The sequence below is a fragment of the Mobula hypostoma genome, chromosome 31 (genome assembly GCF_963921235.1).
Source record: "Mobula hypostoma chromosome 31, sMobHyp1.1, whole genome shotgun sequence".
Classification (NCBI taxonomy): Eukaryota; Metazoa; Chordata; class Chondrichthyes; order Myliobatiformes; family Myliobatidae; genus Mobula; species Mobula hypostoma.
In genome coordinates this window covers 5,618,449-5,642,413 of record NC_086127.1, presented here as the reverse complement: position 1 = coordinate 5,642,413, position 23,965 = coordinate 5,618,449, and the positions used below count along the sequence as shown (strand labels likewise).

The following is a 23,965-nucleotide window of genomic DNA, read 5'->3' as shown; positions in this document are numbered from 1 at the left end:
GTGTGTCTCAGGTCAGTGACGGTGAAACTACAGACCAGTGTGTCTCAGGTCAGTGACGGTGAAACTACAGACCAGTGTGTCTCAGGTCAGTGACGGTGAAACTACAGACCAGTGTGTCTCAGGTCAGTGACGGTGAAACTACAGACCAGTGTGTCTCAGGTCAGTGACGGTGAAACTACAGTCCAGTGTGTCTCAGGTCAGTGACGGTGAAACTACAGACCAGTGTGTCTCAGGTCAGTGACGGTGAAACTACAGACCAGTGTGTCTCAGGTCAGTGACGGTAAACTACAGACCAGTGTGTCTCAGGTCAGTGACGGTGAAACTACAGACCAGTGTGTCTCAGGTCAGTGACGGTGAAACTACAGACCAGTGTGTCTCAGGTCAGTGACGGTGAAACTACAGACCAGTGTGTCTCAGGTCAGTGACGGTGAAACTACAGACCAGTGTGTCTCAGGTCAGTGACGGTGAAACTACAGACCAGTGTGTCTCAGGTCAGTGACGGTGAAACTACAGTCCAGTGTGTCTCAGGTCAGTGACGGTGAAACTACAGACCAGTGTGTCTCAGGTCAGTGACGGTGAAACTACAGACCAGTGTGTCTCAGGTCAGTGACGGTGAAACTACAGACCAGTGTGTCTCAGGTCAGTGACGGTGAAACTACAGACCAGTGTGTCTCAGGTCAGTGACGGTGAAACTACAGACCAGTGTGTCTCAGGTCAGTGACGGTGAAACTACAGACCAGTGTGTCTCAGGTCAGTGATGAGGAAACTACAGACCAGTATGTCTCAGATCAGTGATGAGGAAACTACAGACCAGTGTGTCTCAGGTCAGTGATGGGGAAACTACAGACCAGTGTGTCTTAGGTCAGTGACGGGGAACACCGTTCCATCATGGCTGATTTACTATCCCTCTGAATCCCATTCTCTTGCCTTCTCCCCATAACCTTTGACACCCTCATGAATCAAGAACCTATTAACCTCAGATTTAAATATACCCAATGATGTGGCCTCCACAGCCGTTTGTGGCAATGAATTCCACAGATTCACCACTCTCTGGATAAAAAAAGAAATTCATCCTCATCTCTGATCTAGAGGGAGGCTCTTGTGTTCTGAGGTTGTTTCCTCTGGTGCCAGACTCCCCCACTATAGGAACCATCCTCTCCATGTCCACTGTATCCAGGACTTTCAATATTCAATGGATTTCAGTGAGATCCCCCAGACGCTTGACAAGGTCCCTCACGGGAGGCTCATTCAGAAGATTAAGGTGCTGCTGTGGGGAGGGTGGGGTGGAGAGGGAGAGGGCAGCAGCTCAGTGCTGACTGAGGCCGGACCGGACCATGGGTTGTGAATCACTGATTTACAGTGGGTCCTGATTCACATTCCCCGCTGTACTGTGGGACCGGGTACATTTTACTGTGTTTATAAATCTCTTTCCAGGTTCCCATCCCAACGTGGGAGAGGGGGAGGTGACCAGGACCGTCTGCTTCACTGTGGGTGAAGACACCTGTTACCAGAGCCTGGAGATCAAGGTGAAAAACTGCTCCGGTTACTTTGTGTATTGGCTGAAGCCGACACCCCGGCAACATGCTGTGTACTGTACAGGTAGGTCACCGTTCCCCAGTGACACAGTAGTGTGGTAGTTGTGGGGAAATTCTGGGACGTCCTGAGTCACCAACACACACCAGGGGCTGAGTTTTCCAGTCGGCTGCCCTGCCCGTGGTCTGTGATCACCTTTCCCGTATCCCCCTTCACACCTGGGTCAGAATGAAACTGCCCAGTCTGACCTGAGACAGAGATCATAGAACACAGAACAGTACAGCACAGCACAGGCCCTTCGGCCCACAGTGTTGTGCAGACCTACTCTGAGATCAATCTCACCCTTCCCTCCTGCATAACCCTCCATGTTTCTGTCATCCATATGAGTTTGTTAAACACTCCAGATGTATCTGTCTGTTCCACCGCTCCTTGCAGGGTGTTCCACACACCCACCACTCTCTGTGTAAAGAAATTAATCTCTGACATCCCACCAGACTTTCCTCCAGTCACCTTAAAATTAGACCACCTGGTATTCATCACTTCCTCCTTTGGGAAAATGTCTCTGGCTGCCTGCTCGATCTATGCCTCTTACCATCTTGTACACCTCCATCAAGTCACCTCTCATCCTCCTTCACTCCAAAGAGAAAAGCCCTCACTCACTCAACCTCTCCTCACAAGACATGCTCTCTAATCCAGACATTGTCCTGGTAAATCTATTCTGCACTCTCTCTAAAGCTTCCACATCCTTCCTACAACGAGATGACCTGAGATTCCCACCCCTGGGCTTCCCTGTCACACATAGGGCCATGTGAAGATCGTGAGGGGGAGGGGCACTGAGGGGACGGGGGGGTAAGCGGGGAATGACTGGGGTGGAGGGAAGTGGGAAAGTGGAGAGGAGGGAAAGTGGGGAGAGAAAGGGGAGTGAGGAGCAATGAGGGCAATACTGGGAGATTGTGGGTGGGTATGGGAGATGGGGACTAGTGGGGAGGTGGGGTTCTGAGAGGGAGCCGTAGACAGTTCTGGTGGAGGGTGGAGAGACGATAGATGTTGGACAGTCCACAGCTCAGGAATTGATGGTGGGGATCATTGAAGGAAACACTGATCCCCGTGGTCAGTCCCAGAATTTCATCCCAAATCCGAATGACGGGAGTCACCCGTAGTGATGAAGATTTTGGATGAGACTCAGTGGTAGGAGAGAGGTACGATGTTTTGGTGATTTTCTCTCTCCCACGTCTCTGTTCCTTTATCTCAGACCTGGGGATTTCTCCAAGGGAACAGGCCAAAGGGTCATCAACTGGAGGGACCACCCAGGGACCACCCTCTGTCCTATCGGGAGTCACATCCTCAGGTAGCAAGTCCTGTGACAGTGGGGGAGGGGGGTCATTCCACAACTCTGTGTCCTACAGGCTCTCATGAGCTGATTCAGTCACAATCTGTGTTTCTCAGTGGGATGTGAACGATGGAGTCCGGTGGGTGAGGTTTGGAGTGACGTTCAGGCAGGATATTTTCACTATTTGTTTAATTGTTACCGTCGCTGTCTGTAAGGAGTTTGTACATTCTCCCTGTGACTGTGTCGGTTTCCTCCCACATTACAAAGACGTCTGGGTTAGTAGGTTAATTGGTCACATGGGTGGTGGGGCTCGTTGGGCCGGTTACTGTGCTGTATCTCTAAATAATTGATGGCCCAGTCCATCACGGATAAAGCCCTCCCCACCATTGAGCATATCGACATGGAGCGTTGTCAGCATTCATCATCAGGAACCTCCACCACCCAGGACATGCTCTCTTCATGTTGTTGCCATCAGGAAGAAGGTACAGGAGCCTCAGGACCCACAGCACCAGGGTCAGGAACAGTTATTACCCCTCAGACATCAGGCTCTTGATGGAGTCAGTGGTTCCTCTCTCCTGTCTGTTGGGTTGGGTTTGGTGAGTCATGAGGGATGAGGCTCTGTTGGGGGTTGGAGAGAGTGGGGTGGGAGGAATGAACAGAGAGGGGTGGGGTGACTGAGAGTGACACAGGAGGGAGGGGAGGAGTGATGGAGGTGAGAGGGGAGGATGGCCACAGAGAGGTAGGAGGAAGGAGTTGCACAGTGACTGATGAGACATAGAAACGACCGGAGTGGGATTTGAGTAATTCAGTACGTGGACAGAAGGAAATGGGTGAAAACACACAGGAGGGAGGGATGGAGAGAGAGGTGGGATGCTGGAGTAGGAGGAATGAGGTGTGTGAAGAGAGAGTGATGACTGTGTAAGGAGAGTTGGACAGAGAGATCAGTGAGAGTGACACTCCAACTGGAGGGAAGGAAGGAGAGACTGACAAGAGAGATGCAGACAGTGAATGCTGAGAGAGGGATTTGAGAGACAAGGGTAGAGGTATTAAAGAGCAAAGGAGAGGGGAGTGTGTGTATTTCAGAGGATAAATTTGACCTGGATGAGCTTCCTGATCCTGCCGTTGAGTTCCTTCATGATTTAATGTAAAACCTGTTTTACCATTTTACCCTTCCTTTGTATATCTTCTTATTACAGATTCCCTGCTGGACACAACTTGGGAACCCCAGGGATCAACAACAGGAGAGCCTGCTTTGGGTTTGACCACCACCGCTGCAGGGTCTGTGAGCTCAGGTATCCATGATGGGGGAGGGATCCCGTCATTCGGATTTGGGATGAAATTCTGGGACTGACCACGGAGATCAGTGTTCCCTTCAATGATCCCACCATCAATTCCTGAGCTGTGGACTGTCCAACATCCATCGTCTCTCCACCCACCACCAGAAGTCTCTACAGCTTCCTCTCAGAACCCCACCTCCCCACTCGTCCCCATCTCCCATCCCCACCCACAATGGAGCCTGACCTGCTGAGTTCTTCCAGTATTCGTTGTGTGTTGTGCTGGATTTTCAGATTTCCTCGTCTTTGTGAATTATTCTCTGTGTTGTTTAATCTCTGCCACTCTCCCATGTCTCTGTTACTTTGTTCCAGACCTGGAGGTTTCCACAATGGATCAGCCCGATGGATCATCTACAGGACAACCCACTCCATCACCATCCTCTGTGTCAGCAGGAGAGACGTCCTCAGGTATCAGGTCTCGTGTTCATTGGGGTTTTTCAGTTTCTCACTCTGTGACGTTGTACCTCTTGTAGACTGATTCACCCGCTGGATGTGCGTCCTGGTGAGGTGATGGTGTTTATTCAGCTGATCCTTCTCTCCATCTTGCATCAAATTCCACCAACATCCACCATCTCTCCAAAGGTGGTGAGATTTGTTGTGGTGAACAGTCCATGGGGTTGGTTGCAATAAGGTGACAGTCAGAGAACTGGCAAGGTGGAGATGCGTCTCTACCAAAGGAGGTGTAAGGTGCTCCTTCCCTCCACTAGTTGCCGGTCACCCTTGGGCAAGGTGTAGCATCTGCTTAGTACCCACCCACCCTACAGTCAGGGTCACGGGAAGGCATACGAGCAGGTACTGGAGGGTTGTATGAGCAGCTGGTGCATATCACAAGTCCTGGTTCTGCACCCACTGACGCCGGGCAGACGATCTCTAGAGTATTGATAATGATTGGAGTCATCCATCCTGTAAAGACACTGCTCAGATGAAGGCAATAGCAAACTGCTTCTGTTGAAAAATTTGCCAAAAGCAATCATGGTGATGGACCGACCTTGATCGCCCACGTGATAAGACACGACACGTAATGATGATGATGTCAGAGAACAAGGACTGAGACATGTGGGTTGGGGTGTGAGAGGATTCAAGTGGTTATACACACAAAATGCTGGAGGAACTCAGCAGGCCAGGCAGCATCTACGGAAAAGAGTAAAAAGTCAACGTTTCAGGCCACGACCCCTCATCAGGATATCCAGCATCTGCAGATTTTCTCTTATTTGCAATTTAAGTGGTTGTTGAGAATGATCATCGGGTGAGAGATGGGTGGGAGGTGGAGGAGTGAAGGATGGTAGGGGGTCAGAGGAGTGAGGAGTGAGGAGTTAAGAGGAGAGGATTGAGTGAAGAAGGAGGGATGGATTGTCCAAGAGGATTATGTTGTGTCTGGATCCAGAGGTTTGACCAGTTTCACACTGGTAGATTATAGATGTTTCTAGTCATGATAACCACTCCCCATCTCATTTACTCTCTCCACCCTGATCCACTGCTCCCTCTCCCCACCCACCCTGTTTCTCTCCTTGCAGATCCCCAGTCAGACACATCTCAGGAACCCCAGGGATCTGTGACTGGAGGACCTGGTCCGGGTTTGTCCACCACCCCAGCAGGGTCTGCAAGCTCAGGTATCCATGGTTGGGTTCACCAAAGGGAATGATTCTCCTCAGTTTCAGTCCTGGAAATTCCTCCTCACTCCCACTGAGGTTAGTCACATGGAGTGACTGAGGTTTGAGAGAGCGAATCGGTGAAGGGACACCGAATGGTTTTGGTTTCTCCCCTCTGTCCCGGCCTGATCACCAGGTTTGGTGTCTCCTCTCTGTCACCCTCCCACGTCTGTGGTCCTTTATTCCGGTTTATTGGAATTCCACAGAGGAACAAGCCAGAGGATCATCTGATGGTGAACTCAGCTGGGAACTGCCCCCCGTCCCAGCAGGAGATACATCCTCAGGTACCAAGACCTTGTTTCTGTGGGGAATGGACAACCTCTCTCACTGGATGTCCTTGTAGCTCGTGGGTATCGTCTTCCCTGTTGGACGTGGTTTCCCCTGGGGTGGGGATCACCGGTGTCAGTGGCTCGTTCCCTGTCTGGACAATTCGCAGTCGTGCATTGAGGTCCCTCTTACGGAGGTGGGGAGGGAATTGTACACTGAGGTGCTGGTGTTGTGGGAGGGCATTGAAAGGAAGGTGCTGTACCTTTCAACAACAAGCCACTGTGGCTGTTTGTGTGGGCAGCTTGTGGGTGGTCTGACGGTCGGGCACAAGGGTTGAGAGCTGGGCTTTGTGAAGGGGGAGAGTTAAGTGACTGACTGGTCGTGAGTCAGAGGGTTCATCACGAAGGAATGGGGTCTGAAGTTGGAAGTGGATCCAGGAGCCTGAGGTCCCGCACCCCCAGGTTCAGGAACACCAACTGTCAGGCTCCTAAACCAGTGTGGATAACTTTACTCACCTCATCTCTGAACTGATTGCACAACCGACACACTCATTTTCATGGACTCCACAACTCATGTTCTCAACATTATCTGTCTGTCTTTGTTTTATTTGCACAATTTGTCTTCTGTTGCACTGGTTGTTTGTTTTTATGTCGAGGTTTTCGTACTTTCTGTTGCATTTTTAATTATATCCCTGTGAATGCTGCAAGAAAATGATTCTCCGGGTAGTATATGGTGACATCTGCGTATTCTAATAATAAATTTACTTTCACTTTGACCAGTCAGATCTGATCAACCTCAGCAGGGTTATGGCTGCTAAGTAGGGACATTGTCTCTCTCAATCCCATTCTCCTGCCTTGTCCCTTAACCTTTGATACCTTTACTAATCAAGAACCTATCAACCTCCGCTTTAAATAGACCCATTGACTTGGCCTCCACAGCCTCCTGTGGCAATAAATTCCATAGGCTCACCACCTTCTGGCTAACGAGATTCCTCCTCGTTTCTGTTCTAAAGGACTGTCCTTCTACTCTGAGGCAGTGTCCTCTCTGTCCAAGACTCCCCCATGATAGGAAACATTGTCTTCACATCCACTCTGTACCGACCTTTCAATATTTGATAGGTTTTAAGGAGAACCATCCTCATTCTCTAAACTCCAGTGGGTACAGACCCAGAGCAATGAAATGCTTTAACCTTTTCATTCCCGGGGGCATTCTCATGAACCTCCTCTGGACCATCTCCAATACCACATCCTTTCTGAGATAAGGGCCCCAAAATTGCCCTTGACCACAAAGCCATCAATTCCACCGTCCATATCATTGTCATATAGTGTGAAAAGAAGCCATCAGCCAAATCAAAACCAAAACAATTGCTGCTGCCAGTGACATTATGGATTTGTTATACTTGTATGACGTGACCTCACTCCAATAATTATTGCTCCAAAAATCGAGGGTATGTATTTGATCCTTCATTAGCAATTAGCAAATGTACAGTCTTGAAGCGATGAAACTTAAGCATGCCCAAGTGTAAGCTCAGTGTAATTGAGCATTATTGAGCGATCAGCAAAAGATACAACATTCACCACTCCCCATCTGCTACAAACTACAATGAGCAAAACATGAAGACAGAACTTATTCCCTTTGCTTTTACCCCGCCCCCACTCATGTGACTAGTTACCATAATAAACATAATAAACACACAACACAGAATACAATGCAGATAGAGAACCGGGTACATGGCTCACACAGAAGCCGTCCCAATATCGAACCCTATAGAACACCAGCAGTCACGGGCAGCCAACCAGAAAAGGCCTTTAATCCCAATCTTTGCGTCCTGCCAGTCAGTCCAATTTCTAAGTACAGTATGCTAGTATCTTTCCTGTAATATTATGGGCTCTTATCTCGTTTAGTAGCGTCATGTGCGACAGCTTGTCAAGGCCTTTGGAAAATCGAAGTGTAACCCTTGGGTTCAGCCAGCACGTGTTTGTCTAGGGGAAGACAGCCTCTGGCCCAGCCATCTGAGAAACCTCGCTTGTGTGGATGCTGCGTGATGTGTTGCCCGGTTACAAATCGGAACTGCAAAGTATCAGCCAGTACACCAGATGCAATTAAACAATTGTGCTTTATAAATCTTAATCTGACTATAGGGTTAGTTTAAAAAAAAAAGAAAAAAAGGGCCTATTTTAATGAAACAGTCTTATGTGCACGTTGGAGCCCACAGATTCATCCATTCATTCCCCAACGACCTCTTTTGAGCATCGCTGACCTTCGAACCCTCGCTCCTAGTCCACTCCATCCTGCGGTCTACCAACTCTCTCCACTCGTCTTTTCTCTCCATCTCTCATCGACAAAAGACCGCAAAATCCCCGTTCCCGGACCCAGAAGAAAGAACAACATGCCTCTCATTGGATAGCACACATTTCAAAGCCCCTGTTATCTCAAGTCATATCCCAAACATTGCTGCTACAGAGAAACCATTATCTTAGCAGTGAAATGTAACAGAGAGGCCATTACATTAGCAGTGAAACCTTATAGCACGTCACACAAGTAAACAACATTCACCTATTCTCCTTTGTCTATCCTGCCTGTTATTTCCTCCAAGAATTCCAATAGATTTGTTAGGCAAGATTTCTCCGGAAGGAAACCATGCTGGCTTGGGTCTATTTTATCATGTGCCCCCAAGTACCCCAAAACCTCATCCTTAATAATGGACTACAACATCTTCCCAACTGCTGAAGTCAGGCTAAATGGCCTAAAATTTCCATCTTTTGTCTCACTCCCTTCTGAAAGGATGGAGTGACATTTGCAATTTTCCAGTCCTCCAGGACTCCCGAATCTAGTGTTGTTGAAGGGTCACTACTAATGTCCCCATAATCCTTTCAACTACTCTTTCAGAAATCTGTTCAGGTTCATGGGGTCTTGTGAGGTGGGTTGGTGGCCAGAGCACGAGCACTGAGCCCCTTGGATTTGCTGAGTGAGGGATGTAAGTGGTCACTGAGGGTGTTTGAGTCACCTTCAACAGGATTAGGATCTGGGTGAGGGAGCGGACAGGATCCTCGCTGAGGGTGACGGTGGGGTTGACAACCAGCGGCAGGGTTATGTGATCAATGGCATGGGGAGTAGAAACGTGGGCTTCAGGGATCACTGACTGGGTCTGGGCTGAAGGAGGTTGAAGGTGAGAAGCAGATCTGGGTTGTTCATCAGCCCAGAGGAGTCTGCAAGCTCAGGAATGGGTGGTGGGGTTCACTGAAGAGAACCCTCATCACCATGTTTGGTTGCAGAAATTCACCCTGTCTCTCTGAGGAGACAGACCTGGAGTCTTGGTGGTTTTGGAGGGGAGTCAGTGAAGGGGGACGGACAACGTTGGTTTCTTCACACTCCCAGTCCCATTTTTCTCAGACTCCTGTCTTACCTAATGATCTGTTTCAGTGTTTCTACTCTCCTGCTTTTCCATTCTTTTATTGCAGATCCTGGGACTTCCACAAGAAAACAGTCTGAAGGGTCATCCACTGGAGATTTTTCCCAGGAAACACTTTCTGTCCCAGCTGGAGACACATCCTCAGGTACTAAGTCTTGTGAAAGTGTGTCAAACAATTATTCTGTATCCTGGAAGCTCTCAAGAGCTGGTTCAAGTTGAAGTTTATTGTGTTTCAACCGTTCACCTGTATATAACTAAATGAAACATCATTCCTGTGGGGCCAAGGTGTGAAACATAGTACTCCAGTGATTTTAATATTGTAATTTTATCGATTACACTGTGCTGCTACTGCAGAAAAAAATCAAGGTTCATGACAGATGTGACCAGTGATGAACCTGATTCAGTTATTGATCTCCATTGCGGACTGAGAGTGGGAAGGGGGCGGTGTGTGGAGTATCATGGCTGGGAAAGAGGGGAGGGAATCGGAAGCACCAGAGAGGCATTCTGTAATGATCTATAAACCAATTGTTTGGAACCAAATTACCTTGCCTAGTTTATCAAGGCTGTTTGTCTTGGCCCTCTCCTCCCTAGCAGTCCTTGACAGGATGGAGAAGGAAGGTGAAGTTATGGTGGACCCCAGTTGTTGGACAGAGTAATAGAGGAAAGTAGGATGTACTGGGTGAGTAGCAGATGGAGACTGAGGAGACAGTGTGGTGGGAACTGGGACGGAGGGATGGAGTGTTTAGCAGGAGACAGATGGAGTGAATGGCCAGGGTTGTGTGTGTGGAGTGGGGGAGAATGAAGGGGATGGATTTCAGTGTCTCGGATAGGAAGGATGGATGGTTAGGAGAGAGGAATGGGGTGTGAGATTAAAGAAGAGGGTTGACTGAAGAGGAAGGTGTGAATAGCCCGGGGGGGGGCGGGGCAGCATGGGGTTTGAGGTTTAACCTATTTGATTCTGGTTGATATTTTCTGCCTGTTTCATTACCTCCCATCTCTCCAGAGGTGTTTCCCCACTTCACAGTTCTCTGACTGGTTCATATCCGTACTGAACTCGTGGGAACCCAGGAGGTAATGACTGGAGAACCTGGGCTGGGTTTGTCCACCAACTGAGCTAGTGTCAGTAGAGGAGATCATTGAAAGGAATGTTCCTCTCCCTGTTCAATCTGGGAATAGAAATACATAATTACTTGAAGTTGGCATCACAGGAAGATCGGGTCATGAAGAGAGCGTTTGGCAGTTTGGCCTTCATAAATCAAAGTATTGGGTGGTGATGTTATGGTGAAGTTGTATAAAGCATTGGCAGGGCCTGATTTGGAATATTGTTGACTGCCGGCAGGAAAGACGTCAATAAGATTGGAAAGAATTCTGAGAAAATATACAAGGATATTGCTGGGACTCGAGGACCTGGGTTATACTGAAAGGTTCAGTAGGTTTGGGCTTCATTCCCTGGAGTGAAGGAGAATGAGAGGAGATTAGATGGAGGTATATATAATGATGAGGGTACAGGTAGTGTCAATACAAACTTTTCCACTGAGATTCCAGAGCTCATGGGTTAAGGGTGAAAGGTGAAGTAGTTAAGGGGGAACCTGAGGATCAACCTCTTCACTCAGAGGGTACTGAGAGTGTGGAATGAGCTGTCAGTGAAGTGGTGGATGTGGGTTTGAATGTAACAATGAAGAGACGTTTGGATCAGTACAAGGATGGGAGTGGTCTGGGGGGCTGTAGTCCAAGTTTGGGTCAATGGGAGTAGGTATAATAGCAGGTTGGCTCAGACTAGACCCGTTGACCCTGTAGCTCAACACTCTGTTGGACCGGGGAATACACGAACAACGGAAACACATTACAGTCCCTCATCCAGAGGACTGATAGTGGGGAAGGAAAGGGAGGGGGGAGGGCAGGAGAGGGGAACGAAGGGGAGAGTGTGACAGGGAGAAGAGGGGAGAGTGGAGAATCGTGGATGGAAATGGTAAGCAGACTGTAGGGGAGTGAGGATGGTGACTGCAGAGAGGGGTGAGGGGAGTGAAGAAAGAGGGTGGTAGGAAGGAGGGTTGGATGGAGGGAATGACAGATTGGAGAGGAAATTGGGGGCTGCAAAGGGGCCATTGAGTGGATGGGGTGAGAGGTGGCTGGAGAGGAAGTGACACTGGATGTGTACCAACCCACAGCTGGACAGTGCAGGTCAGGAATCAGTGGTGGGGATCATTGAGGGAAACCCTGATCCTCATGTTGATCCCTGAACTTCGTCCCAACTCCCACAGAAGGGAATGATCAGGTGTGACAGGGAATTGGGAGAGACAGTGGAGAGAACCTGTGTGATGTTGGTTTCTAAACACACCTATTCCTCTGTTCCTCTGACTCATGATGATTGCTTCAGTGTCTCCACTCTCTCACTCTCTCTGTTCCTCTATCCTACACACAGGTAGTTCCACAGGGAAACAGACCAATGGATCAGTGTCTGGAGAACACACCCAGAAATCATCCTCTGTCCCAGCAGGAGACACAAGCCCAGGTGTGAATTCTTCTGTCTGTGTAGATTCAATCTCACACTGTAAAATACAGCTTCTCAGGGATCAGTTTACCTGCTGGATGCAGGGGATGGGGTGTGAATGATGGAGTCAGAGGTTCCTCCCTCCTCCCTGTGACAAATTTCAGCACCATCCAGGATCATTACAAGGGAGGGTGTTGCACAATTATAACGTGGGCAGTAATGACCTTGGTCTGAGTCTGGTTCACGGGGCCGGGTGAGATGGGTTGGTGGCTAGAGCATGAGGACTGAGCCCCTTGGCTTTGCTGAGTGAGGGATGTGAGTGGTCACTGGGGATGTCTGAGTCACCTTCAGGAAGGATCAGGATCTGGGTGAGGGACGGACAGGGTCGTCACTGAGGGTGACGGTAGGGTTGACAACCTGTGGCAGTTTAGTGGTCAGTGTCACGGGGATTAGAAACGTGAGCTTCAGGGATCACTGACTGAGTCTGGGCTGATCAAATGGTAGTATTAGGATGGGATGGATGAGGGATAGGACAATGATCATTGTGTGTTGGGGGTGGTGGGAAACACCGAGAGGGCCAAGGCCCCAGTGGCCGGGTGGGAATCACTGGACACCTGGTGAGGCCATGGAGTTTAGTGATATTGGGGAGCACTGTGTCAGTGTTCAGGGGAGTTTTGAAGAGTTGGGGCATCAGAGTGCATTGTTGGACTTGTCAATGGAGAATGGTGAACGTTTGAAGTAATGTGGTATCTTTGAGTAAAGATTGTCTTCATGGTGTGTTGAATAGGGTCTGGATTGTGGTTGGGGTTGGATTTGGGTTGGCTTTGAGGGGAGGAGATACTGTGGGTTTTGGAGAGGATGAGGTGGGATGAGTGAGCAGAAGGGGGTGGAGGATGGAGTGGAGAGGTTGAAGGTGAGAAGCAGATGCAGGTTTGACCATCAGCCCAAAGGAGTCTGCAAGCTCAGGAATCGGTGCTGTGGTTCACTGAAGGGAACTCTCATCACCATGTTTGGTTGCAGAAATTTGCCCTGACTCTGAGGAGAGAGACCCGGAGTCATTCTGGTTTAGGAGGGAGAGTCAGTGAAGAGAGACAGATAGCGTTGGTTTCGTCACACTCCAGTCCCGTTTTCCCTCAGACTCATGTCTTGTCTAATGATCTGTTTCAGTGTTTCCACTCTCCTGTTTCTCCATTCCTTTACTCCAGGTCCTGGGTCTTCCACAGGGAAACAGTCTGAGGGGTCATCCACTGGAGATTTTTCCCAGGAAACTTCTTCAGTCCCAGCTCGAGATACAGCCTCAGGTACCAAGTCTTGTGAAAGTGTGTCATTCCATACCTTTCTAACCCAGAAGCTCTCATGAGCCGATTCAAGTTCAAGTTTATTGTCATTCAAGCATGCACATCTGTACAGTGAAATGAAACATCATTCCTGTGGGGCCAACGTGCAAAACACAGTACTGCGGTAGCTTTAATGATGCAATTTTATGTATTTCAATGTACTGCCACAAAAAAAAAGGAAATTTCATGAGCTATGTGAGTGATGGTAAACATGATACAGTTTACAGTCCCTTTTGCGGACTGGGAGAGGGAGAGGGCAGTGAGAGGGGAATCATGATTGGGGAGAAAGGGAAGGACATGGGACAGAGTAGGAAGCACCAGAGAGATGTTCTAATGATCAATAAACCAATTGCTTGGAATCGAATGTCCTTGCCTGGTGTTTCAGGGCTGGGTATGTCTTCACCCACACCACCCGCATCCTCTCTCCACCACCTCAGCACTCCTCCTGTGCCACCTGTCCCACACCTCTACCATGGTGCTTCACCCCCACCATCCTTCACTCCCGCAAACTCGCTCTCCCGACCTTGACAAATACAGTACTTTGTAAATGTCTTCAGCACCCTAGCTATGTATATGTGCCTAATTCTATTGTACAGTCCTCTGTATCTATACACAGAGCACATATTATGATCCAGAGGTTGACATAAAGTGTGAGGTGCATGTTTATGTAAACACTATATTGTTACTGGCACTATAAAATGAGACCCAGTAGCAATGTAAATCTGTTAAACACCAGTAAGAAAAGATGAGAAGTGACCAATGCAGGATGCGAATGTATCTGTGAATTGGAGAGTGCGGCAGGGCATTTTGAGAGCGGGTACATGTGTGCTGGATGGCAGTGGGGTGTTCTGAAGTCTAACAGCCTGGGGGAAGATGCTGTTTCCCAGCCTGACTGAGTTGTTAGATGTGCGGTACAGTGGACGTGAAGGATGGGGTCAGTTCAAACCCTGCTTCTGATTAGAGTAGCATTATGGCGTCAGGAAATTGTGCTCTTTTCCATGGCTGGAGTCTAGCCCAGTCGGTCAGTGTACCTGCAGCCTCATATCCAACTCAATCTGCTATATCCCCAGGGGCCTGATCGAGTGCAGGCCTGGACTCTGTAGGAGACTTGAGAAGAAATAACCAGAAGCCCTTGCGGATACATTTGCTTTTAGCAATTAGCAAACCATCTCCTTAGTATTCAGCTTCCCGAGCACCATCTCCTTAGAATTAGCAATGACACCCACTTCTGCCCCGTGACACACCCCAATTTCTGGTATATGGCTGGTGCCTTGTATCATAAAGGCTGCCACAAGGATGGGAAGCAGCTTCTTACCCCAGGCTGAAAGACACTGACCTCCCTGCCTCCAGCCAGGGAGGGCTTCAGATTTATAGATAATTGGGCAGTTTTTCAGGGTAGGTGGGACCTGTTCTGCTGGGACGGTGTACAGCTGAACTGGAGGGGGACAAATATTCTTGCAGGTAGATTTGCTAGAGAGGCTCTTGTGGATTTAAACTAGATATGAGGGGGGAGGGGAACCAGAGTGTAGGTACAGATGTAGGGAGGAAGGAAGAAAAAGAAAATAGTAAAGTTGTTTGCACCGTTAGTGATAAACAGAGAGTAAAAGGTGGAAATTTTTTAAAATGCATTTATTTTAATACAAGGAGCATTATAAGAAAGGTGGAGGAGCTTTAAGCATGGATTGATACCTGGAAGTATGATGTGGTAGCTATTACTGAAACATGGTTACAGGAGGGGTGTGATTGGCAACTAAATATTCCTGGATTTAATTGCTTCCTCCCTACATCTGTACCTACATGATAGAATGGTGTGATAGAATGGGAGGGACAAGAGGGGGAGGTGTTGCATTGCTTGTCAGAGAAAGTATTACAGTGGTTCTCTGGCAGGATAGATTAGAGGGCTCATCTAGGGAAGCTATTTGGGTGGAATTGAGGAATGGGAAAGGTGCAGTAACTCTTATGGGGGTGTATTATAGACACTACCAAATAGGGAGCGAGAATTGGAGGAGCAATTTTGTAAGGAGATAGCAGATATTTGCAGTAAGCGCAAGGTTGTGATTGTGGGAGATTTTAATTTTCCACACATCGACTGGGAAGCCCATACTGTAAAAGGGCTGGATGGTTTGGAGTTTGTCAAATGTGTGCAGGATAGTTTTTTGCAGCAATACATAGAGGTACCAGCTAGAGAAGGGGCAGTGTTGGATCTCCTGTTAGGGAATGAGATAGGGCAGGTGACGGAGGTTTGTGTTGGGGAGCACTTCGGGTTCAGTGATCACAATGCTATTAGTTTCAATATAATTATGGAGAAGGATAGGTCTGGACCCAGGGTTGAGATTTTTGATTGGAGAAAGGCTAACTTTGAGGAGATGCGAAAGGATTTAGAAGGAGTGGATTGGGACAATTTGTTTTATGGGAAGAATGTAATAGAGAAATGGAGGTCATTTAAAGGTGAAATTTTGAGAGTACAGAATCTTTATGTTCCTGTTAGGATGACTGGAAAGGTTAAAAGTATGCGAGAGGCGTGGTTTCCAAGGGATATTGGAAACTTGGTTCGGAAAGGAGAGATATCTACAGTAAATATAGGCAGCATGGAGAATATGAGGAGCTCGAGGAATATCAAGAATGTAAACAGAATCTTAAGAAAGAAAATAGAAAAGCTAAAAGAAGATAAGAGGTTGCTTTGGCAAGTAAGGTGAAAATAGATCCCAAGGATTTCTACCATTATATTAACAGCAAAAGAATAGTGAGGAATAAAATTTGTCCCTTAGAGAATTAGAGTGGACAGCTATGTGTGGAGCCAAAAGAGATTGGGGGGATTCTGAACAATTTCTTTTCTTCGGTATTCACTAAGAAGAAGGATATTGAATTGGGTAAGATAAGAGAAACAGGTAGGGAAGTTATGGAAACTATGATGATTGAAGAAGAGGAAGTACTGGAGCTTTTAAGGAATATAAAATGGATTAGTCTCGGGATCCTGACAGGATATTCCCTAGGACCATGAGGGAAGTTAGTGTGGAAATAGCAGGGGCTCTGACAGAAATATTCAAATGTCATTAGAAATGGGGATGGTGCTGGAGGATTGGCGTATTGCTCATGTTGTTCCATTGTTTAAAAAGGGTTCTAAGATTAAACCTAGCAATTATCGGCCTGTGAGTTTGATGTCAGTAGTGGGTAAATTGATGGAAAGTATTCTTAGGGATGGTATATATAATTATCTCGATAGACAGGGTCTGATTAGGAACAGTCAACATGGATTTGTGCGTGGGAGGTCATGTTTGACAAATCTTATTGAATTTTTTGAAGAGGTTACGAGGAAAGTTGACGAGGGTAAAGCGGTGGATGTTGTCTATATGGACTTCAGTAAGGCCTTTGACAGGGTCCCACACGGAAGGCTGGTGAGGAAGGTTCAATCGTTAGGTATTAATATTGTAGTAGTAAAATGGATTCAGCAGTGGCCGGATGGGAGATGCCAGAGAGTGGTGGTGGGTAACTGTTTGTCAGATTGGAGGGCGGTGACTAGTGGTGTGCCTCAGGGATCTGTTTTGGGTCCAATGTTGTTTGTCATATACATTAATGATCTGAATGATGGGGTGGTAAATTGGATTAGTAAGTATGCAGATGATACTAAGATAGGTGGAGTTGTGGATAATGAAGTAGGTTTTCAAAGCTTGCAGAGAGACTTAGGCCGGTTAGAAGAGTGGGCTGAAAGATGGCAGATGGAGTTTAATACTGATAAATGTGAGGTGTTACATTTTGGTAGGATTAATCAAAATAGGGCATGCATGGTAAATGGTAGAGCATTGAAGAATGCAGTAGAACAGAGTGATCTAGGAATAATAGTGCATAGTTCCCCAAAGGTAGAATCACATGTGGATAGGGTAGTAAAGAAAGCTTTTGGTATGCTGGCCTTTATAAATCAGAGCATTGAGTGTAAGAGTTGGGATGTAATGTTGAAATTGTACAAGGCATTGGTGAGGCCAAATTTGGAGTATTGTGTACAGTTGTGGTCACCAAATTATATGAAAGATGGCAACAAAATAGAGAGAGTACAGAGAAGATTTACTAGAATGTTACCTGGGTTTCATCACCAAAGTTACAGAGAAAGGTTGAACAAGTTGGGTCTTTATTCTTTGGACCGTAGAAGGTTGAGGGGGGACTTGATAGAGGGATTTAGAATTATGAGGGGGATAGATAGAGTTGTTGTGGATAGGCTTTTTCCATTGAGAGTGGGGGAGATTCAAATGAGAGGCCATGAGCTGAGAGTTAAAGGGCAAAAGTTTGGGGTAACATGAGCGGGAACTTCTTCACTCAGAGGGTTGCAGCTGTGTGGAATGAGCTTCCAGCAGAAGTGGTTGAGACAGGTTCGATGTTGTCGTTTAAAGTTAAATTGGGCAACTATATGGACAGGAAAGGAATGAGGGGTTATGGGGTGAGTGCAGGTCGGTGGGACTAGGTAAGAGTAAGAGCTTGACACGGCGTAGAAGAGCTGAGACGGCCTGTTTCCGTTCTGTAATTGTTATATGGTTATATGTTGGGAGAGTCTGAGAACACAGGACACAGCCTCAGAATAGAGGGGCATCCTTTTAGTCTAGAGATGAAGAGGACTTTCTTTAGCTGGTGAGTGGTGAATGAGTGGAATTCATTGCCACAGGCAGCAGTGGAGACCAAATCATTGGATATATTTAAGGCAGAAGTTGATAGATTCTTGATCAATGAATCAGGCAGGAAGGAAAACTGGGAGACGGCAGGAGACTGGGACAAGAGGGAAATTGGATCAGCCATGATGAAATGGCAGAGCAAATTTGATGGGCCAGATGACTTATTTCTGCTCCTATGTCGTATGGACTTATGGTCATTGGCCACAGGTGACTGGAAGGGAAGGAGAGATAGTTGGGAGGAAGGTGAGGAGGTAGGAGAGGGCAGGAAAGAGAGGGAATAAGGAAATGGAGGGGAATGTGTCAGGGAGAGGAGGGGAGGGAGAATGGTGAGTGGAGGGATGGAAATGGAGAGAGTGAATGGAGAAGGGCGAAGGATGGAGGGCTGATTGGAGTGGAAAAGTGGACTTGGGTATGAGAGGGTGCCACAGAGTTGGGGAGGGGTTGGGGAAGAGGTGGGTGGAGATGAAGTGATGCTGAAGATTATCAGGTCCACAGCTGGACAGTGAAGATCAGGAATCAGTGTTGGGGATCATTGAAGGAAACACTGTGGAGATGATTGTTCATCGCTCGCCACTGGTGCCTGAAATGTGGCGAATGTTGTTCGTTGTTTAAGAAGGGCAGCAAGGACGGGACAGGGATCGGCGGGGTTCAGGGTATCACTGGCTGACACTGGACTGGTCAAATAGGTGGAGATGGGATGGGGTGGCAAAGGGATTGGAGATTGGTCATCATGCGGAGATTGGAGGAGATGCCTGGAGATATGTAGCCCAGGCGGAGGGTGGGAATACACTGGTCACCTGCTGAATATTGGACATTATATGGAGGTTGGGCAGGGCTATGGTGCATCAGGGTATTGAGCGGTTTTTGAAGTATTGGGGCAGCTGAAGCATTAGGGTACTGGGGCATTGGTGAATATTGAAGGTTTGATGGGTCTTTGTGAAAACGTTGTATCATGGCGTGATGAATAGGGTCAGGAGTAGGTGGAGTGATGGTGGACCCCAGTTGTTGGACAGAGTAATAGAGGAAAGCAGGATGTACTGGGTGGGTCGCAGACAGAGACTGAAGAGAAATTGAAGAGACAGTGTGGTGATGAATCAGTGGGGGTGGGAGAGGGATAGAGTGTCTAACAGGAGAACAATGGAAGGATTGGTGAGAGTTGTGTCTGTGGGGCGGGGAGAATTGAGGGGGGTATTTCAGTGTCTCAGGAGGGATGGATTGGATGTGAGGTGACAGAAGAGCATTGACTAAAGAGGGAGGTGTGACTCACACAGGAGGATTGTATGGGGATGGAGGTTTAACCCATTTGATTCTGGTTGATCATTTCTGCCTGTGTTGTTACTTCCCATCTCCCCAGTGGTGTTCCCCACACTGCAGTTCTCTGACTGGTTCACGTTCGTACTGAACTCATGGCAACCCAGGAAGCAATGACTGGAGAACCTGGGCTGGGTTTGTCCACCAGCTGAGCTGGTGTCAGTGGAGGAGATCATTGAAGGGAATGTTCTTCTCCCTGCTCAATTGAGAAAAGACATTCATAATGAACTGCAATTTTCATCACAGGTAGATAAAGTCGTGGAGAGCTTTTGGCAGTTTGGCCTTCATAAATCAAAGTATTGAGTGCAGGAGTAGTGATGTTATGTTGGAGTTGTATAAGATGTTGGTGAGGCTGAGTTTAGAACATTGTGTAAAGTTCGGGTCACCTGTCTGCAAGGAAAGATATCAATAAGATTGGAAAAAGTGCAGAGAAAGTTTACAAGGATATTGTCGGGACTTGAGGACCTGTGTTACTGGGAAAGGTTCAATACACTGGAACCTCATTCCCTGGAGCGAAGGGGAATGAAGGGAGATTGGATGGAGGTATATGAAATGATGAGGGATATTGGTAGTGTAAATACGAGCTGGGTTTTTCCACTGACACTGTCGGCTGCAGAAGTCATGAGTGAAGGGTGAAAGGTGACATAGTTAAGGGTCAACCTGAGGGTCAACTTCACTCAGAGGGTACTGAGAGTGTGGAATGAGCTATCAGTGAAGTGGTGGGTGTGGGTTCAAATGTAACAATGAAGAGACGTTTGGATAAGTACAAGGAAGGGAGTGCTATGGAGGGCTATGATCCGTGTGGGTCCGTGGCAGCTCAGCACAGACTAGATGGGCTGATGGGCCTATTTCAGTTCTGTAGTACTCTGTGACCCTGACTGTGCATGCACTTCCCACTGCACCAGTGTGCTTCAGTGCCGCCCATCCCTGGAGGGGCTGGTCCTGAAGCAGGGTTGAGGAATTGCTGCCACACTGAGGACCCTGTAGCTCAGTACACTGTGTCGGGCCGGGGAAGACACGAACAACAGGAACCCATTACAGTCCCTGTGATGTCCACTGCACATCTCCACAGATCTGGGTGTTTAATTTGTGTGTGATCCCAGGGAGGGATGGAGATGAGTGACGGAGGAGTCAGAGGATGAGGGAGAGCGGAAGAGATTAGGGGCAGGGCAGGGGAGGATGGAGGGAAATAGAGAAGAGAAGGGAGAGAAGTGAATTAGGGAGAGTGGAAGGAAGGATAGGGGCAGATAGAGAGAGAGAAGTGGAGGGAAGGAGAGGAGGAAAGGGGTGGATACCTGAGGGGAAGGAGAGCTATGTCTCCACTCTCTCACTCTCTCTGTTCCTCTATTCTACAAACTGGTAGTTTCACAGGGCAACAGATCAGTGTCTGGAGAACACACGGACATTTGTATGAGAAAGTGGTTTGTTAAGGTTAGAGGGATGTGGGCCAAACGCAGACAAATGAGACCTTGGTCAGCATGGACCAACTGTGTCAAAGGACCTGTTTCCACGACGTGTTCCTCAAGAATCCCCCCGTTAACACCACACCCAATACCAGGAGCTCTAATCTCCTGCACCAATGACCGGGTACTGCTCTAATCTTACACGTGGATGTAACTGACATCATTTCCCAGTCCATAAAACTGTCCAATGCTGGTAATTGGGAAATCTCACATCCCATGTCTCTGTCTCTCACTCTGGATTCATCCATCTTTCTCTTTCTTTTCTCACTACCACTTTCCACCCCCTCACTGTCTGTCTCTCCCTCATTTCCTGCCTCTCTTCACTACCTGTACACACTCTCTCCCTGACCCCACCCCTGCCCTTTTCTCACATTCTCCCTGCCCCTGTTTAAAGGAATATTGACATAGATATTTGATGAGGATGTGGGGTGTGGGGAGGAATCAAGCTGTTAGAAGGTGGGGAGGGGGAAGAAGAGATTGCGTGATTGAAGGGACGGAGATGAGGGAACACATCCTGTGAGCAGCACTTGACCTGACAGTGACACCATGTTGCCACTGGGCTGTTTTGTTCAGGAGAACGCATGTGGATTAAAGTGCAGCTGACATCGAGTGGAGTCATGAGTGAGGATGAAGTGTGGGAAGCCACTCGACAAAAGGTGAGTGAACTCTCTTCCAGTCTCTCATTTCTTAATCGCTCTCTTTTCCCAACTCTCCCCCTCTGTCACACTTCTGACTCCCGACTTGATGGTTCTCTCATCCCGTCACTCCTTCGACGTCTCCTACCTCGGCAATCATTCATCTTTCCTCCTCTCTGCCACAGATCTGGGAGCTGTTCGGTGATCCGAATCTTCAGATCAAGCTTGTACGGTTCAGGGCAAAGCCTTCAGAGGAGTGAGGGAGCAACCCGTCAACGAGTGAAGGAGTCTGCAGTTCCATCTCCCTGACACTTTATACCCTCTCCCTTACTCCAGCCTGCTTTAGACAAGTATACAGCCCACAGAAGGTTAATCCCAGGAGAGCCCTGAGATGTTGCTGGACTCTGCTGATTCCCCAGTGTGCCGCAGCCTACGAGCTTTTAGTTGGTCAGACTGTGAAGTACAATCCCATTGAGTAGTGACGCCAGAAGCCTGGAACTGAGAGTGAGCAGACAGACCCGGCCTGTTTCAGGAGGAGCAGATCTCCCGAATGATGAGATTAATCACAGAACATCCTGGGTATGGTCCCTGTAAACACCGACACCCCTCACTACAGGACTGGATCAGTGTGAGACACAAATCTGGGTTTACAATAAAATGGGAAAATTAGCTTATGCTGGGCTTCATTGCATTAATATATCATCAATAATTTGCTCTTAACTGATTGAACTGAAATTATGTGTGAAATAATGAATAGCTTTTTGATCAAAACACAGGACTGTGAAGGCCTCAGGTCTGTGGATGTAGTGAGGAAGGTCCCTGATCTCCAGAGGTACTGAGGAAAGTCTCCTGTCCACCTTTGCACAGACATCTGTGTACACTCACAGACCACAGAGCAATCCTGCACATACCCACCAGTCAGCATAACACCCCGACACATCTCTGTCTGACACAGTCCCGATCTCCATCTCGCACTGACACACTCTTTCTCCATCTCTCACTCTGACACATCTCATTCTCCATCCCTCTATCTGACACACTGTCATTCTCCATCTCTCCCTCAGACGCACTCTCATTGACCATCTGTTTCTCTTTTTCTCTGATACACGCTCATTCTCCATCTCTTACATCGAGCATGTAAAGTCGATCTCTAACCACAGATTCCCACAAACGGAGAGATGGAGATTGGGACAGGGTCTCGGAGAACAGAGTGCAGAGGTGGTATGATGGGTTAGATGGGAACGGGAGCCTAGTCTGTAAGGGTTTGAAGGCCTGAATACCAAGGGATCTTTGAAATTCCTGAATATTATTTCGTAATAAGCTGATGATTTGCATTGCTATTGCTTGTAGTGCGTGCTCAATAAACATGGAACTGTCTGAACGCAGTTTTGAGAGATGTGTTCCTTTTATATCATCTGTCATTGCGGGTAAATGTGGAGAGCTGAGCACTGGCGCCCTCTGCTGGGGAGAGTGGACAGGGCAGAAGCAGTGGGTGCTGTGAGGTCAGGGAGTGTGTGCACGGGTCATTCGGGTGGGTGGGGCAAGTCCGTCAGTGGACTTGGGGGAATTTGCAGCGTCTGTCCTGACGGGGTGGGGTGGGGGTGGTTTGAGTGATGATGAGGAGGCGGAGAAAGAAACTGACCCTTACTCTCTCAGGTGCCTATTTTGTTCTCCCTCCCTCCCTGTAAGCTCATTCTGTCCTTCCCACTTTCCCTCCTCCCTCTTCCACACCTCCATGGCACCATATCCCTGTACAGGGAAGAGTACGAATATCTGCACAATATCTGCCTTTGTTCTTTCCTCCCATTTTCCTTCTCTCCTCTAATGTTCTCTCTACCCTTCCCACTCTCTCATTCTCCCTCACATACTTTCACTCCATCCCTCCCTATCATTTTATCTTTCTCAATCCCATTCTCTTTCAATCTGTCCATTCCATTCTCCTTCATTCCCTCTTTATCCCTTTCATTCCATTTTCTCTCTCTCATTGCATCTCTCTCTATCTCTCTATCTCTATCTCTGTCTCTCTCTCTCTCTCTCTCTCTCTCTCTCCCTCTCTCTCTCCATCCCTCTCTCTCTCTCCATCCCTCTCTCTCTCCATCCCTCTCTGAAGACCGGGTCCGATCCCAGTCCCCGGTGCTGTCTCTGTGAAATTTGCATTCTCTCCCCTCCCCCTTCCTCCCTCAGACCAGGTGTGAAGAGAAGAAATTGTCTCTCATCTCCTTGGTAAATGTGTGTTCTTTAGTCTGACCCTGTCCTCTGGAATGAGGCTCTCATTTCCTCCTTCCACTTCACCCTCCCTCGCATTCCACCTCACTATACATTTCTCTCTCTCATTTTCTCAACCCCTCTATCCTTTCTCATAACCCTTTTACTCATTCACACACCATCTTCCCTCCTCCTCATTCCTCTCTCCACATTATCTTATTCTTCCATCCTTTTTTCTCCAGATCCCATCCTCACTCCCTCTTTCCCTTTCCCATTATCTCACTCCAACTCTCTCTCCAGCTTCTCTCCATCTTTTCACCACTCCATCTCTCCACCCCGC

The 23,965-nt window shown here is 48.0% G+C and overlaps 1 protein-coding gene across 2 annotated transcripts in view; it reads left to right on the top strand.

Annotated features, from left to right (window-relative positions):
* LOC134339938 (mucin-5AC-like) overlaps window positions 1-22,791 on the top strand; it is a 49,848-nt gene extending 27,057 nt beyond the window's left edge. For both annotated transcript variants that reach the window (XM_063036727.1, XM_063036726.1), the window contains exons 10-18: window positions 1,435-1,599; window positions 4,060-4,155; window positions 4,510-4,605; window positions 5,712-5,807; window positions 9,575-9,670; window positions 11,948-12,037; window positions 13,222-13,317; window positions 21,359-21,441; window positions 21,606-22,791. In XM_063036727.1, coding sequence (XP_062892797.1) covers window positions 1,435-1,599; window positions 4,060-4,155; window positions 4,510-4,605; window positions 5,712-5,807; window positions 9,575-9,670; window positions 11,948-12,037; window positions 13,222-13,317; window positions 21,359-21,441; window positions 21,606-21,680 — 893 coding nt within the window. In that variant the 3' untranslated portion in view covers window positions 21,681-22,791. The remainder of the gene's footprint in view (window positions 1-1,434; window positions 1,600-4,059; window positions 4,156-4,509; window positions 4,606-5,711; window positions 5,808-9,574; window positions 9,671-11,947; window positions 12,038-13,221; window positions 13,318-21,358; window positions 21,442-21,605) is intronic.
* Window positions 22,792-23,965: the final 1,174 nt, after the last annotated feature.